The sequence below is a fragment of the Melozone crissalis genome, unplaced genomic scaffold (genome assembly GCF_028551555.1).
Source record: "Melozone crissalis strain CALT ecotype California unplaced genomic scaffold, PUWL_Pcris_2 ptg000061l_1, whole genome shotgun sequence".
NCBI lineage: Eukaryota > Metazoa > Chordata > Aves > Passeriformes > Passerellidae > Melozone > Melozone crissalis.
Window position 1 is genome coordinate 13919839 of NW_026535839.1, and position 18076 is coordinate 13937914.

The following is an 18076-nucleotide window of genomic DNA, read 5'->3' on the forward strand; positions in this document are numbered from 1 at the left end:
GCACTGCTCAACAGCTTTGGTGAGGGACCCAAGCTAGAATCCCTCAAGACAGAGCAGTAACTGAACCCAAACTTACAGTACATTAGGTGAGGGTATGCTGCAGACATAAAACACACCTCACTAAATTAATTTGTGTTACACACTGAGTAGAGTTTCTTGCAGAATTCTGCTCAAGAATTCCATCTAACATTAATATTAAACCCTGTCTTGGTAAAAAAACAAAAACCAGTGTGGAGCTCCACTATCAGCCCTGGGTCTCTGAAATACTTTCATCATTGTAGTGCCAACTTTGGTGCTCCAAAGTGTAACACCAAACTTTTAAAGCTTCTGTTCAGTTTTTGTCCAGTCTTATTTTGTTAGGAGCAGCTGAATTCCCTATAAAAGTGCTCAGAAACTGTCAGACTCAATAGGAAGCCAGGACCAAACAACTGAAGGATGCTTATTCCTATTTTCCATATGAAATGCAATGCATGAACTACATCCAGCCAGTTCTTTCAGTTAGAGTTTTGGAAAAAGGAAGAAAAAAGCAAGGCAGGATCAGTCTGCTATAGCAATGACACTAGCCAACTGGAGACTTGCCAGTTACTAGGGCTCAGAAACAGACAATTATTTCACTTTTTGAGACTGATATTTCCAACATATCTCACAAGGAGCACCCATCACCAAGCACAGACTAATGCCCTCCTTCCTGTCTGCCCAAAGCTTCCAACTACCCCATTTGTACAGAGAAATCTGTCATTCAGCTAGCAAACAGAATAATTATTAGTTTTATAACTAAGAGTGTAATTTCACTTGTTGTAGACAAAATAGCTATTTCCCCAAGTAACTGCAGCTTCATAACCATATTAGTTACTTTTCTAAGCTCCTTTCCCTAGCTGTTATGGGAAAAACTGTTACAAATCAAAGCAGCAATGGCACAATTAGATGAAAGACATGTAATATGTTATGTAGCAAACCTCTGAATACAGCATAAAAAGAAAAAAGAGATTATTTCCTTGTTATAAGATATGATTTTAGGGGTTGTTATGAAGACTAAAATAAACCAATTTTCCAGAAGGGATCCAAAAATGCAGTGTTTCCCTGAGCATACTCACAATGATGGATTAAAGAGTAAAAGGAGAAGCTTCTTTCTCCCAGCAGGACATGATTTAGCTAGTGCATTACTGCTGCATAAAACAGGACTGTTCCTCTGCATGTGGGAAGTTAAAGCTAGGACACATCTGCAGGACTATTCCTTTGAAACCTCTCCTTTTCAATTCACAAAGCTTCCTAGCTGCCTTGAAAAACATCTCATCAGCTCAGGCAAACCACATTAGCACACAATAGGTTTTCCCTGTAGCTGGACTCAAAGCAGCAATGCACAGAAATGTACCCCTGTCACCACCTGCCTGTAACTAAGGAAGGGCACCTGCAAAGTGGTTTGAGCATTCCATACCCTCCTTCCTAAGGGAAACCTTCAGATGCAATCACTCAATTTTCACACAAAAGCAATGCACCCAAAAGTTCAGAAAATCCTGAGTCTATGACTTCTGATCTCCAACCACAAAGAGGGAACCAAGGGGCAAAATTAAGATCTCTATATATAACACTTTTTATGAAACCCAGACTGGCCTAGTTAAAAGAGATGACACTGTCCTGCAGACCTCATTGTGGTCTGCAGCCTCCTCATGTGGGGAAGCAGAGGGGCAGGCACCACCTGACCCATGAGCATGACAGGACTCGAGGAAACAGCTGAGGCTGAGCCTGGAGGTTTAGGTTGGATAGAGGTGGAAGTTTTTTCAGCCAGAGGGTGGTGGGACACTACCCAAACTCCCCAGGGAATGGTTATGGCCCCAAGGCTGCCAGAGCTCCAGGAGCCTTTGGGCAATGCTCTCAGGGATGATGCACGGGGTGGGGTTGTTGGGATGTCTGTGCAGGGCCAGCGGATGGGCTGGATGATCCCTGTGGGTCCCTTCCAGCTCAATATATTCTATGGTTCTGTGATCCCAGCATGACTGTGCCCCTCTCAGGGATGGGAGCAGCTCCATCTAGTTCAGCATTTAGCTCTGTGCCCTCCCTCTGCCCTACCTGTGCAGCCTCCACGTGAACCACCATGGTTAAATAAAAGCAGATGCCATTTTCAGAGAGGGGGAAGGTGTTAACCCTGGTGTTTAACTTAAAATTTCCAACACGTTTGCTACAGCACTTTCATCTCTGTTATCTCCAGAGAGTGGCTTGTATCTGACCTTGCTCTGCATTTTTACCCTTGTGCATCTTTGATTTGATCAACTCAGAGCAGCACATATTGGGTACTCAGGCTGAGGAAACAGCTTGATCCACAGGGAAGAGCATGGGATAAGGGATAGCAATCACAAGCATTGAGATTCTATTTTATTTTCAGGTAATCTCTGTTTTCTATACAAACACACATTTGGTACACAGTCTAGATTAAGAACTGTAAAAATAAACCCTGCAGTGAAACTTTATTGAGAAAGTTTCACAGTTCCATATTGTGAAGCTCTGAGTTGTTTTGCACAGCAGAGCTTTAAATTAAATTGAAATTTTCTGAGAGAATAGTGATTGAAACTCTGCTTTATATGGCATAGGCAATGCTTTGAAAGGGAAATGCAACAGCAGGTAAATTAGAGGTGTTAGTGGCTTACATGGCTTTTACAAAAATGTTCCCACCCCATTCTTACTGCATACCAGACTTATAGGTCATATTTAGGGGGAATTACATTAGTTGTTAAATGTTGATTTTATGTTGAAAGCTTTTATATAAAAGTTGAAGGCGATATCTTCTGGCTGAAGGCTTTTTTTCCCTAAAATTCCTCTTAACAACGAGTGACTGTAAGATGTTAATATGTGAGTACCAGCTGGTTCTCAGTGCCTCCAGATGACATCTGCTCAGAACTCAGTAAAACTTGTCTGTCAGCCCTCCTTAATTACCTTTGGATAGGGAAGACTTGCTGGAAAGCAAGTGTTGGTTATGGGTGCTCCTTGTGAGATATGCTGAAAATATCAGTCTCAAAAGTGAAATAATTGTCTGTAGTTGTCTGTCCAGTGTCTTGCAGAGGTGCTCTGTGTCTCCCTTTATGCTGTTTGCGTGTGGCAGAGTTGGGTGCAGCTCTGCAGGTGCTTGCTCACCCTTTGCTCTCAGAATGCGCCTGCCTGGAGGGACTGTGGTGTTGTACAGTGTGTCCTGTGCTCTCTGCCACAAGGGCTTCTCTGGGAGGGCACACTGAGCCTCCATCCATCCATCCATCCATCCATCCATCCACCCACCCACCCACCCATCCATCCACCACGCAGAGCACTGGGCCTGTGTGATGGATCTCTGGGCCTCTGGCACATTGTGCTTTTGGCAGCTGGGGGTGTGAGGCACCTGCAGGATTAATTCCTCCTGCCTTGTGCCTCCCTGCAGTGCTCTTTGGTTTGCAGTTTTGTTGGTGCAAGCTGAACCTCATTAACTCCCAGTGAAAGGGAGGAAAGGGACGAGGTTTTGGTGATTAAAATCTGTGTGGCCACTCAAGGAGTGGGTACTCTCAGCTTTGTGTTTAGCCACACAGGCCTTCAGAGTGTTGCTGGCTGTGCTCTGTAATAGAAAAACTCCTCAGAGCGGTGCTCTGGAAATACTTCCTTGTTCAGACGGAGTGAGTTACACGTTTTCTGATACTGAGAAACTAATCTTGTTTGTCATTAATGAAACAGAGCATATTGCAATGCAAATGAGAGAAGTTGCATGACAAGTGGTCCCACAGTCCTCAGCACTTGCTATTGATTGTTCAGCCTTACTTATTCATGCTATGCAAATTGCATTTCTCATCGTGCTCCTTCTTGTCTACATATTTTTGGTACAGGACTTGCCTGCAAACAGTCTCGTTCTTTCACTGGGGAGGCAGGAATTGTTTCTGGCAAAGTTCTTAATGTTCCTTTGTCGAGCGAGTACTGGCTGAGCTGGGCAAGGCTCTGGAGCTCTGTCAGAATGAATTCATCTTGCTCTAGCTTCAGATGGAGAAAGGGAAGAGTTGGTGGTGTATTATTTTTATGAGAACAAAGGCTTTAAAATGGTTTTCAATTCTCTGTGGTTTTGATACTGAAGCCCTTGTGGCATTTGTTTTCTGGTCAGTTGTTTGGAGCAGGCATGTGGGAGTGTTCTTTTATTCATGCTAAATATTATTTTGCATTTCAGGTACACTAAACCACTGACCTTTGCTGACTGCATCAGTGATGAGCTGCCCTTAGGATGGGAAGAAGCTTATGACCCTCAGGTTGGAGTCTATTACATAGACCACAACACCAGTAAGTGACATGCTACTGTGTTTTTGCAGAGCCTCTATTAAAGTTTACTGAACACAAAACCACAGAGTTGCTAACAGCATGTTTCAGAGTCAATGACATCTGCAGCTCATGAAATCAAATCCTGTCCTTCTCCATCCTACAAAGTACTTCCCTCTCTGAGCAGGAATTTGACACCTTTTGGGTTGCAATCTTCAAACTGGCAGCCACGTTCAAGCCACTGTGGACACACCTCTGTCAGATTTGGTTCTGCTGAGGAGTCCAACTGGGTGGCAGTGATCTGGAGTTTGTTCTACGCCTGGAATTTGTCCCTGTCACAAGACCATCAGAAACAGGGCAAAGGTCTTGTGTGGATTCCCCTGGCAGGGATGAACTGAAGGAGCTCCCTTGGCTGCAGGTGCTCACACTGCCTTTGCTGGAGACAAAACCCTCAAGTAAGCTTGGGATGTCCTGTTCAGGGCCTTTATCCTGTGCCCTCAAACTAAGCCACTGCTTACACCCTTTGCTAGATTGCTTGATAAACCAAAAGAGTTAATTTTGTAAGCTCATTTGGATTATAAGAAAATACAGCATTTGTTGTATCATTGCAGACATTATAGAATAACTGTAATGGGTTATGCTAGAACAAATCCCCTGGAAAAGTAATAAGCAAAACAAATCAGTGACTTTGATTCTCTTTACAGAATAACTCCAGCTGCAGCCCAAAAATTGACAGCAGAACCATGTCCAGACCCTTTAGGGGACCCTTGCAACTCGTGCTGAGGGAAACTTTTAAAAGACAAAAGTTCCTTGAGTTCCTTTAAGTTGTGAGTTTTTTTAAATCTACTTCTAGGACTTCAACTGAGAACTTTAACTTTTTTTTTTTTTTTGAAAATTAAATGATTTTTTAGAAATAAAAATTTGGAAGTCTGGTGTGGTTTTTTTTCCTTGGAGGATTTTTTCCCCCCTTGGATATCTTCATCTTCACACCCTTCCCTTTTTCCAAACTGCCACAACTTCACCTGGCCTGAGACTGCACCCTCCAAGCTTTAGCAACTTCTCTTGAGTGTTAAAAATGCAGAATGAAAAAAACATATTCCCAAAAGCTCTAACTTACCCCCAATATACAATACAAAGATCATAAGTTTCCAGATGTAAAGGTGACACAAATATTTTTATTTAGAACTTACGTAAACCCTGTGATTTTAGGATGACATATCTTTAAATAGCTTCATCCTAACTATTTTCTGTGAGGTAGGGGATGTTGATTTTTCTTTTTATTGGAAAGTTTGAAAGAGTAAGCAAGTCTACAGGATCACACAAAGGAGATCTGCTGGGAGAGGAGTGGACAAACTTTGCTTTAGAAGGTGCTAAGTTGCAAGGCACAAATTTGGATCTCCTACAGGTCTGTAAGACCAGGTCTGGTGTCCATTTCACAGTCTGGGAATGGGAAAATAGCCTTGACCTGGAGCTGTGGGACATGGAAGCCTGTTGGACCCCTGGAGTGTTTCAGTTGGCACAAACTCCAGCATTGTTAAGTTTGAGGTTGGACTCAATGATCCTAAAGACCTTTTCCAACCTGAATGCATGAATGCAGTTGGGACAAACCAAACATGGTTTTATTTATACATTTATTTATACATTTATTTATACATTGGAGTTGTGCAGGGTGAACATGCAAAGGTCTGGGGCAGTTACCCCAGGTCTGTGCCACTCACAGGCACCACAGGATTCAGGGGCATGCAGAGAAGCCTTCCAGCTGTGCTGACACCTGCACAGTAACAGTGCCTTTTAAAAACTTCCACTTGTGTGGGATGTCAGAGGCCTCAATATTTAAATGAGAGTTCCAACTAAAAAGTTAAAAAGAAGAGAAACAAACTCATGACAGATTTCTTGTGCCGGCTCTAATCCAGATCACAACAGAGCAGAACACATCCATTTACCTTAACCTAATCAAGCAGCTCAGCTTTGTGGTTCATGTTGAAGTATCCTCTGGGGAGTGTCCAAAACCTTCTTCCTCTCCAAGGTCTCTGGCAGATTCCCTGGCAGGAAGGAACTGCTCAGAGTGGGAAGGGGATGGAGCCATGGTTGGGTCATGCTCATACCACACAAGTATTTGAGACTCATTATCAAAAACGAGCCCAAGAACAGACTGAAATCTAAAGGCAAGAGCCATTAAAAGAAGCAAGATGGAGTACAATTGTAACCACATCTCTGAGGGAAAATAAATACAATTAAATTGAATTGAGTACCCAGAATATTCCTAATAAAGTATTAATGCAGAGCCTTGAGTGTGCCTCTCTGGGAGAACTTTAGAGTGTGATTTGCTCAAAGAAATGATGCTGATGCAAGCATTGTAAACCTGCATTCCTCCAACATGAAGCAAGCAGATTTATTTATGACAAGCTCAACATTAAATTAGGAATTCACAAGACAACAAATGATGTAATAGCCTGCATTTCTATAGTTCTTTCATCTCACTTCTGAATGTATTTTGCATTTCTCAGTAGCTGGGCTCAGTGAGAGCCCTTGGCCAACACTTTTCTTGACTGGTTCTACATGTTTGAAAACCAAAGCTCAGGGCTGCAATCAAGGGGTTGCTCTTAGTGCTTTGATTACTGAAAAGGTTGAGGTGAATATTTAGAATAAATCTGGACACAGAGCATTTTAATACCTCGGTGTGTTGTCCATGTTCTGTGTGAGCTGTCTGCTGAGCATTCCCTGGGTCAGATTGTGGATGGGCTTGGAGCACTGGCAGTGCTTCACCACCTCACAGAGGTGTTCAGGATTGGAGGCTTTTGCAGTCTTCTTCCTCACTGCTTATAACAGAGGAATTTTCCTGCAGCAGCTTCCACCTCCCTTCTTGGGATTCTAGGAAGAATGGGCTGCTAGTCTAAGGAAAACCTGGAAATAACCAGGCTTGAAGACTTATATTGAGGTAGACTTACAATCCAGTGTCCTGCATCTGATTCAAGAGCCACAGGCACTTTGCCAACATACTTTTGATGCTGGAAATTAGAGAGCCCTAAGTCTCAGTTGCTGGTGACTGTCCAGGGAAGCTGCATGTCTGCAAATGTGGAGTATCTCCCTGGGTAACCCCAGACTTTCCCCTTGTGGTTCAGCTGTGGAGAAAAGGGTTACTTCATCTGGGTGTGGGTAATGGTTATCTGGAAAATGGGATTTGGGGGCAAAAATTGAGGCAGGAGCATGGGCATGACAGAGTCTTGCAGGTTCTGTGCCCTCCTGATCTTCCTATTGCTCCCTCCAAGACCACAGTGCTGTCCATGAGGGCCCCTACAGCTGGTACAAGCAGCTGCTTTTCCCTCATATTATTTTGGGGCAGTTTTTCACAGGTCCAGGCCTAGCTTTAATATTATATCAGCTGAAATATTTCTTCTGCTTTCAGGAGCTGTAAAAGTCCATTTAAATGCTTCTACAGACTATACTGAGGTTTTTTTTGATGCATTTTGTTCCTTCTCCAAGTTTTGCCATGTAATTTGAAGTGCCATGTGCTCTTTTGGGTCTTGAGATATTGTTAGAAACAACTTACTGCTGGAGTAGCCAATTAATTTTCTCCTCAGCATGATCATGGACAGCTTGTGAGAAGGATTGAGTGTCCATCCCTTGGGTAAACCCTTTATTTCTAGTCTGCTGCTAAGAATATTGTCTAACTTCTCTTCCCCACATCCTGTGTACTGCTGTGTTAGTCTTATGCCTGACTCACTTAAGAGCTGCTCATACCTTCCACTCTGGCAGCTTTTACTAAATATTTAAAGAGGCTCTTAAGATATGCAGATTAGATTCCCACTGATAGTTTCGAGCAAGTCCTTTCTATTAATTATTCATTATGTGGTAACTAGGCATCCTTATTCAAGCATGTTAGTTTAGACAGTTCAGAGCACTTGGTCAACTAAATATTGGAACCTGCACCAAACAAGAACATGTAATAGCCTTGAAATAGAAATGAAAAATGTTTTGGGCGCTTCTTCACAAAACAGGGACAAACACTGACAATAAATTTACCTCGTTAGTATTAGGACTAGCTGTGACCTTACCCCTTTTTCATTATTAGAAACCTGGAATGTATTGGTTGTGTTGGGGTAATGGAGATGGAAGTGCTCTAACTGCTGCACTCCCTTGTTACCCTAAACTCCACCTCCTTTATCCTTTAGTTATTTACTGCTGTGCCTGCTTTCCCTAAAGGAAATGTTTTCTCCTCTCTGAGACTCTGTTAATATAATGTCATTTAAGATGCTTCCACAAATCTGTGATTTAATCAGGCTTTATTTTTGCTTGCCTCTGGAATCTGAGTGAGCAGGTTTTCTTTCCCCCCTGCAATAAAAGCCATTTGGCAGCCAAAGAGGATGGGCAGAGTTGTAATTGCTTTCATGTTGTCAGGTGCAGTATAATGCAGTTATGTGGCAATGATATTTTCTATAAGTTTTATCGGTGAAATAGTAGAGCTATTTTATTAGTAATGTTATAAAGCAGTTGCAATAAAGATAAGTATAACAGTCAATGTCAGTATCTTACAACTGTGTATGCATATTCTTGGGTGGATGTTTTTAAGAGCCAGAACTAGGGCAGCTTCAGCAGCAGAGGAGATGAAGAGTTATATGACAGTTTTGCTGTGAATGATTCTATTTGTTGTGAATTGTTCTATTCAGCATGGCAGAACTCATTGGAATTTATTATGGATTAACAGTCACCTCCTTAGAAAAAAAGGAAAATGTCTTTATTCAACTTTTCTATCACAGGGCTGGGGCAAGAGACTATTTTAAAATGTCATAAACAGTGGAGCTTTTCCAAGTAGCAGAACAAACCTGCATTCTGTTGATCCTGCTTTCTTCTGTTTTGTCTCCAAGAAACGACTCAGATCGAGGACCCTCGGGTGCAATGGAGGCGGGAGCAGGAGCACATGCTGAAGGATTACCTTGTCCTGGCCCAGGAGGCCATTGCTGCCCAGAAGGAGATCTACCAAGTGAAACAGCAGAGGCTTGAGCTGGCCCAGCAGGAGTATCGGCAGCTGCACGATGTTTGGGAGCACAAACTGGGCTCCCAGACCAGCTGTGAGTACTTTGTGAGCTCTGAACCTGCTCTTTCCTCAGCTGTGCACCCTGTAGGGCAGTAACAGGCATGAAGCCGGTCCTTGGATGGAGCACTGGGACGGTGTGCCATGGCACTCTTTGTTTCAGACATGGTGTCTGCCCAGCACCTGTTTGGTAAGGGCTGATTGTTGTGAGACGCTCCTGTGTGTGGCTCAGTCACTGCAGTCAGTGTGCAGATTTTCTGCATGGGCTTCAATAAATGCTAAAATTGTGGTAGTTGACTCAGTGTGAAAAAGTTAACTTACATGGTATTTTCTTTGGTTTCCCTCTTTAAAGTACAGAAACACAGCAAGAAGGTCCATCTTGGATAGTATTTCCAAGCCCTTTTGTAGTTTTATATCCCAGGTAGTTGAGTGATGGTCTAGGGGAGCTGAGGGTCTGTATTTTATGCCATGTTCCAAGTCACTACTGCTGGATTGCCTCTCAGTGTGTGCAGAACAGCAGTTTGTGCTCCATATTCTGTGTCACAGCACATCAATACCAATGTCACTTCAAGATTTGGTACAGAAATCTTCATAGAATGCTGTATTTCCTCCTTACTGGTACTAGTTAGGAGCTGGAAAATATCCAGAACAGGATTTATTTCCTGCATGTATTCCAGAATTTTCGTTATAATCCTCAGTATTGCAGATTTTCTGTGTTCTTGCCAGCCAAGAACCTCCCCCTGTTTCACTCTTGTGAGTTATGTTTGATGGTGGAGAATTCCACTGGCTAATCCTGTGCCTGGTGTTAACATTTTTTAAGTAGTTTTCTGTCAGCTGAAGGATTGTTGTTTGACAAGGAGGCTGTCCCTCATCTCTAAAGAACTGGGTTTGCTCTTTTCTTAGGAGTACTCTACCCAGAGCAATGCACTGACAACATGAGTTGCATGGGCGAGATGGGATCTGTCTCGAAAAATACAACCAAACAGAAATAACTAGAAATGCTTTCCCATGTTTTATAGGGCATAAACTGATGGCTGCAAGGAGCAAAATATCTCCCTTGCCTACAGCCACCTCTAACAGCATTGCACATTGGGGAGCTTCTGTACCTTCTGAGGCAGAAGGGTTTAACTGCTGCTGAGAAGAGAGTTCTGCTCTTAATGGGACATTGATTTAATCTGGTGTGACACATTGTATGGTTGGTCATGTCCTCAAGGCTGTGAAAAGGCTTGCATCACATTTTTCAGTTTCTTCTGATTCTTTTCTTTCCTTTGTTTCTAAACATTCAGTGGATTGTTTGCTCAATAAGGAAGTCTGAAAAAAAAATTAAGTAAACTTGCTGCAATGCCTGTCCCTTCAGTTCTGTTAAATGCCTTTGGAAATGCAGGAAGCCACACCACTGAATGGAGTGAATGTGTTTGGGAGTTTGAGTTAAGTGTGTTAACCTGGAACAAATCCAGACTTTGGAGATGCAGGACATGCTTTGGCCTCTTCAGTCTGCACTTTTTGTGCAGTACTTGACTGCACTATTGCCTTGCCCTGTCTTTGAGCAGTGGAAATTGGGTAACAGACCCAGTGTGTGGAGGTTTGGGTGTGCAGATGGGAGATCTCTGTCTGTGGTGGGGCTGGTAGAAGTGTAGGGAGGAAGGCAGAGCTGCTGAACTGGCTCTGTGTTTGTTCCAGTGCTCTCTGGCTCCTCGTCAAGTTCCAAGTATGACCCCGAGATCCTCAAAGCAGAGATTGCTACTACAAAATCCAGGGTGAGTAGTACAAATGGACCTTTGCCTGCCATGAGTAATGTTCAGGTATTTCCAGGCCTCATGGCAAATACTGAAGGGAGATGCCAAAGCAGTTGTGAGAGCTAATGTTGTAATTTAGGAGGTTGTTTATCACAATTTTCTAACGTTGCAGTCTTAGGAATTTAAAACAGCTTTTTTTTTTCCTCCTTAGACTTGAGCCTGGCTTGGCAGCTGGCAGTGCAGGATGGCTGTGGGATGTGGAGCTGCATGCTGGAGAGCTGGGGTGCTCCCCAGGGACTGGCAGCTGTTGTGTGCAGGGCTTAGTGCAGGCTGGCAGCAGGGGAGGGTGTGCTCTCATGCAGAGCTCAGTTTGGGAGGAAGAAAGGACTAAAGCAAAGTAGGTCAGTGTGGCCTCTGTGGAGGAATATAAAACAGCAAGCTGTAGGGTCAGTGCATTTACAGTATGGATTATCATCCTGCTGTGCTACTCCTGCAGTGGGGCCTTTTCTCTGGGGAGCTTGGATGTGGCTTCAGGTGCTGCAGGGTAACTCCTGTCCTGATGCTGGGAATAATGACTGGAAAGGTTTTAAACATTTCTGAGCAAGGTTGACATGTGTTTCATTGCTCTCTTTTTTGAATTTTTGTCAATTTTTCCACTTACATGGCTGGAACTTCCCTTGAGCCCCTTGTTAAGAGGTGTGATAGCAGCTACTGATAAAGCTCTGGCCAGTGATAAAGTCCTGATGAGGAGGCAGTCAGGGCTGTTCCTGCTCCTGACATGAGCTGATTGCCTGGAAATTTTTTTTAGAGTACTGTCTACACTGAATAAGTTTTGAACTGTATAGGTAGCACTGTGCCTAAATACTCATAAAAAATAGCATTCTAAAAATGTGACACCTTGCTGCAGGTTAATAAACTCAAGAGAGAAGTAGCTCACATGAAGCAAGAGCTCCAGTACAAAGAGCATGGATTTCAAACCCTGAAGAAGTGAGTATGTTCTCAAGATCTTTTTTTTCACAACATCTCTGGCTTGCATTGCATCCCCCACTACATTTATAAATAGCTGCCTAATAACAAGCTGAAATGTGCTGCTGATGATATCTTTAGGCTGAAGGCAGTACACAGCCATGGGGGAGTTCTCTCAAATCAGTGCCTGTGTGGGATTGACCACATTAGAAATGACTTCATGGCAAAAAGGTTTTGAACAGGATCTCATCAGTTAACTGATATTCTGTTTTACTCAGTACTGCTCAATATGGATGACACTACAGCTCATTGTGTTAATTATAAGAGCTACTGATTTAGGGCACTGAGGAAAAACTGGGGGTGGAGTGGAGGGGGAGGAAAAGTTTCAGGTATTTGCCTTTATGTCACTAGACATCTGGCATCTTTCAAGTAAATATTTATTATAAGGGTCAACCCTGGTAGAATTCCTTTGAGGAAAGGGAAGGATGAAGTGGCTTGTAATTAAATTGTGCAAGCAAATACATCTGTGCATGTGAGTCTGTGCCTGGTTTGTGAAATCATGACTGAAAATAAGGTAATTTTCATAGATATCGAAGCTGATTTTCTCTAGGTTAGAAACAAGGCAGCTAGCAGCAGTCTGCCCTAACACACTGTTTTGGGGATTTGTATGCACCTTTGTCCTCCTTAAGGAGTCAAAGAGATGATGATATTGCTGAAAGCAAAGCCCTGAAGCTTAATGTACTGCTGAGTAACTTGGGCAGTGGGGAATGGGGTCTTTTGTTCCTTCTGTTGTCCTTGTTATAGTTTGGAGTGGTTTATTGTTAAAAATCCATGTCCAGACACATGCATCTAGGATGATTCAATTAACAGGATGTTATTAAGTGTTGGCTTACTGTTTTTTTTAAATTTCTATACAGAATTGACATGAAAATGTCTGATACTCAAGGTGGCTACAAACTTGATGAGGCACAAGCCATTTTAAGTGAAATGAAAGCTCTCAAGAAGGCCATCACATCAGGAGAGAAGGAAAAACAAGACCTCATTCAGGTATTGAAACAAGATGACTTTATAGTATTTTGTGTCACCACTGCTAGAAGATTGAATTTATGAGAATTAATTTATGTATTCTGTATTTCAGATACATAACTGAGGTTTTTATTAAACTAGTTTTGCGTTGTGGTTGAACCACAGCCTCTGCAGTTCTTTCAGATGGTGGAAATGAGAAGTATAAAATGCAGTCCAACCATACCTGACCTCGAGTTTGCAGAGTCTGAGTGGGCACAGCAGACATGGTCAGATCTGAGTCATGGGGTTAGGCTGGAGTTTTGTAGCTGCTGAGGTACTTTGGGCAGAAATGAGCTCACCTCTTGAATTTATTTTTTTTTTTGTGGTTTTAGAGCTTAGCCAGGTTAAAAGACAGCTTTGTGAATGACAGAGGATCCCAGTCAGACCTGTGGGCCAGCAGTGTGTCTGTGGAAAGCTCCAGCCCTCTGCTGCCCCGGCAGTACCTGGATGTCAGCTCCCAGACAGATGTGTCAGGAAATGTGAGTAATGTGTGAGAATGGAGACATTCCTCTGAACTGTGTGTAGAGCTACCTCACCATGAGTTTCCAAGCATGGACAAGTTTCTGTGAAATCATAACTTCTGGTTTGAACTGCAGTGTGGCTTTGTTTCTGTGTGCAGTGTTAATGTATCACTGAGGGCAACCTGATATTTCCCCACACTGTCTCTATCAGAGCAACCCAGGTAGCAATAAAAGGGAAGGAAGTTTGATTTTACCTGTAGGTGTAGCTTCTTGTGATACAAACACTCCTTTAGCTGTTTATAGCAATAATTTATGAGACAAGAAACATTGAGCAGCTCTGTATGGGCTAAGCTCCAATGAGGACACTTCCCCTAAGTGTGTTTGGCTTTCACTGGGTTACAAGTGACAGCAACAGCTTATTTGCAGCTATTTTGATGCCACCAAAGTTGTAGTGCTCATAAACCTTTAGTCCCGCACATGCCAGGAGATCAGAAGTGTCAGGTTGGTCCCAGCCTTGGTAAAGACTCAGTGAGTGCTGAGGGTACATCTTATTTCTCACAGGACAGCACAGAGCCTCTCCTGTGAGCCTTTAAGTAAAGGTTTGCAGCCACTTTCAGTCAGACCCACACATGTTAGTCAAGATCTGCAGATTTGGGCATGATGAAATGTCCCTTGCCTATAAGATTTTACAGACAAAGCAAGATGTCATCCAATTCAAACTGCAGTGCAGCACTTAAGGATGAAAAGAGCATTTAAGATGAAGGATTGCAAAGATATTTGTGTGTTCATAAAAATAGAAGCCCAAGACAGATGTGGTGGATTTTCTCTTCTTTCTAGGCCAGAAAGGGCCTTTGAATCTTGGGGTTTAAGTATTTGAAGAAATAATGAAAAATGTATTTAAGTGCATCATGTTCCTGTGCTATGATTGGTTTAACTAGGAAATGACTAAGATTAAGTGTCACTTGTAAGAGTGTCAAGGAAGTATCAAAGGAGGGGTGGTTGCTGAGTTGCTGATGTGGTGTTTTTGTCTCAGTTTGTGGGCAGCAGCAGTAACCAGCTGGCCGAGAAGGTGCGACTGCGGCTGCAGTATGAAGAGGCAAAGAGAAGGTAATCCTTTGGCCCATTGCCCTCCTTGGTTGTCACACAGCTCATTCTGAGGACAAGGTTCACTAGAAGAGGTGCCACCAGACTGAAACCCAGCATTGCTGCTTAGTAAATGTGGTCATTTTTGAGCCAGTGACACAATAGGCTTTTTGGGCCGGCGTTATCTTTCAAGAAATAAATAACCATCCTAGAAATTACTAAGGCCTGACTAATGCATAAAGAATTCAGTCTGGCCACACCTATGGGGACATAAGTGGTTCTGCTACCTGTTGCCAGTGCTTCCCCATTCCTAATAAGGAGACTCTACTGCAAGGATCTCCTTGCCTTGTTTGAAATGAATGAATGCTTGTGTGCCTAAGTGTGATAAGGAGAAATGTATATTGTGTTAACACCTCACATCAAAATATGGCCAATGCTGAAATTCCAGAGCTTATCTGTAAGAATGTAAGTTTGTACCTTTGCCCTCTGATCTCAAATGAATAAAGAATAAATTAAAAAAATATTCTATCTACTTAACAGGCCAATTTAAGTAAAAGCTTTCCGGGATTTACTTTTTAATAGATAATAGCTAGCACAACTGCACAGTTAAATGAAAAACCACCAAGAATTATTACTTAGACTTTGGCTGGCCTAGTCTTTGTTCAGTGATGTAACCATTGCTGGTGGTGACCTTCTTCACTTTTAACTGCTCTAGAGGGACTTTGCAACTCCAGAATAACAAAGTTCAGATGCATGGTACAATCTGTGCTTGGGATATATGCAAAGAGAAGGCTTCTTCTCCAGCCTCTGGTTAGAAGAGCCTTAAGGCTGAGCTTACTCATAATGCTCTCATTTTGGTGTTCTGGAGTGGCCAGTAGGCCATGCTTCTCAGTGGCATAAAATTTGATCTGTGTCTGTGGCAGTTGTCAAAAACTGTGTGCCCAACTGCTTCTGACACAAATTTACATTTCTTTTCTTAGGTGGAGCAATTTTATCAGAACTGTTTATTTTGCCAGTTGAAGATTTGCCAAACCACCTTGACATTTAAATGATTCAGTGACTTTTAAAAGCAACATTAAAAATACCATTCCAGATGCAGTGGTTAATTTGGCATGTTAAAATTGCCTTTTAAGCTTTGCTGAAAGCTTCAGTTTAATTCACACTGAGTTTACACATTCAGATTGAAGAGGAATACTCTTCCTTTATCCTGTATCTTTTCCAAGGAGGGGCAAGTGAATAATGACAAGCCTGCTCTTTTAATATGCTCTTTATAAAGAAAGAGAACTTTATAAAGGCAGCACTCTGGTTCATTTGAAGTGGTGATGAGGAGCATACAACACACCTTGCAGTTAAAGAATACTTGCTGCTCCTACCCCATATTTTTCTTAGTTTATCTATAGGTTTTTCTCAAAGTTTAAAAAACCTTTTCATGAGGAAAGATGGCTCTAAATGGACATGAATAGTTGATGCTAAAATAGAAAGATCTCCAGCTATCAAAGTACCATGGCTTTGGCACAGTGTTACCAAGTATTGTACTTGTACTAGTACAAGTACTAGTATTTAGTAGGAGCTGCAGAAACAAATACCTCAACTGGTTTGAAGCTGGAACAATACTATGGATATAGTGACTCACAAAGAACCTTCTGTTCCTGTGAAAATTCTTCCTTGTGATGTTTGAAGTGTTTCCTGTCCCCACAGCAGCATTAAAATGTTCCAAACACACAATAGAAGATTAAGTACTTTGCCCACGCATGAACTGTGAAGGAGCCAAGTGATGGAAATACATGTGTTTTATTAGCTCTGTGGTATCTGGAAAGCTAAAACTTAAGGTTTGAAATCAAGATAGTCCCATATTAATTAGTTTAGAAGTACTAGATCTGTAAGGGGCTGGTGCTTTAGAAAGGCTCTGGCAGACACTGTTTGCACCACTGCTGTGGACCAGACTAAAAGCTCAGCTGTGGGTGAATATCTGACTGAACTTCACCACCAGAACTGCCAGGACCCAGTTCCCTTCCCCACCACTAATTCCTTTCCTGTCCCAGCTCAGGCAGACAGCAGACCCCTAGAGCAGATAATATAAAACCCAAAAAAAGACACAGGGCAGCTACAGTGACAAACCTTTGTCTTAATCATATTCAAAACTGAGAATGGCATCATGTCAAAAAGCTTGTCCTTGCTGCATGTCAGCAAGGAGATGGCTGCTGCAGCACAAATGTAATCAGAGATGCAATTAAATTACATTGTACAGCTTCAGACACGTAGCAGTAGCTCACTTGTGTAGCACTTACACCCTGCACTGTTCTGATTTCTGCAGCAGTTAAACTTTCAGCTTGGGTTCTGTGTGACTGGTGGTAACTCAGGGATTTTAGAAGTACGTTTTTTTAATCTCCTAAAATGAAATACTTTAATGTCACATTAAGCAACATTACAACAATGGTGGGTATTTGACTGGTCAGTTTTTAAACCACACCTACCACTTAGCTTGTGGGGTTTTTTTCTCAAGAACAGAAGCTTATCTGGTACAGGATTGTTAATTACTAGTTGTAGATACACATCTTGTGCTCCTGTGGAGATGCATGTGCTCTGAACAATCTCTGGAGACACTAAAAATGTTATGTGCTATGCCTGTGTTGTATAATAATAGAAAGTACTAACTTTCCCTAATTAACAAAAAAAGAGCCTTGTTATGACAATGAATAAATCATCTCACTGCCTTTTCTTGGTAGAAAGAGAGCAATTAAATAAAACTTGAGCTTCCTGTTGTGTATATTCAGTCTGGTGGCCATTCAGAGAGGTGGTGTGACCTGAGGCCAGCACTGCAAGCCCAGCCTGGCTCAGCACTGGTTCAGACTCAGGCTGGAGTGTTCAGCCAAGTGCAGACCTTCTGCAACGTGTTTCTTTTGTGATGGTGCTGTTTTATTGGAAAAATAAAATAATAAACCTCATTTTAGCTGAGAAGGGGGAAAATAATGATCATGTACCAAAGGTAACACTGGAGGTTAGTTTAACAAAGCTTTTAGACTCGGAAATGCATAGAGAACAAATTCCAGTGGAAAAGCCATATGCATGCAAATGTATGCCAAAAGTGATCAGATTTATGCCAGCCAATCCTCTTAGACTCATATCCCTTCAAAATGCACTGAGGAATTCTTGGATTACGAATTAATGCCACTTAATTCTTCGTTGGAGCACAGTATTGCACTTAATCAGGCACTCAAAAACAAAACAGCTCTTAAGACGACCTAAAAATAGTTGAGCTGAATATCTATCAATTATGGAACTTTATTAGAGTAAGCAACCTGCTGTGGGAAGTGGGTTTACAGAAAGTGATGCTTCTCTTCAGAAGGGTGATCTCATGTCTGTCTGCTGTGGTGGTGCAGGCAGGTCAGTGTCTGTGAGCCTGATCCTTCACAGGCCCTCTTGGGCTCAGGTTCCTCTTGGCCTCTGGAGCTTGGAAGACAAAGCTTTATTCTTCA

The 18076-nt window shown here is 42.4% G+C and overlaps 1 protein-coding gene across 1 annotated transcript in view; it reads left to right on the top strand.

Moving 5' to 3' along the window:
• WWC1 (WW and C2 domain containing 1) overlaps positions 1–18076 on the top strand; it is a 66163-nt gene that overhangs the window by 25928 nt on the left and 22159 nt on the right. Inside the window, exons 2-8 of the mRNA XM_054287776.1 lie at positions 4172–4281; positions 9123–9326; positions 10970–11046; positions 11933–12012; positions 12909–13038; positions 13389–13535; positions 14551–14624. Coding sequence (XP_054143751.1) covers positions 4172–4281; positions 9123–9326; positions 10970–11046; positions 11933–12012; positions 12909–13038; positions 13389–13535; positions 14551–14624 — 822 coding nt within the window. The remainder of the gene's footprint in view (positions 1–4171; positions 4282–9122; positions 9327–10969; positions 11047–11932; positions 12013–12908; positions 13039–13388; positions 13536–14550; positions 14625–18076) is intronic.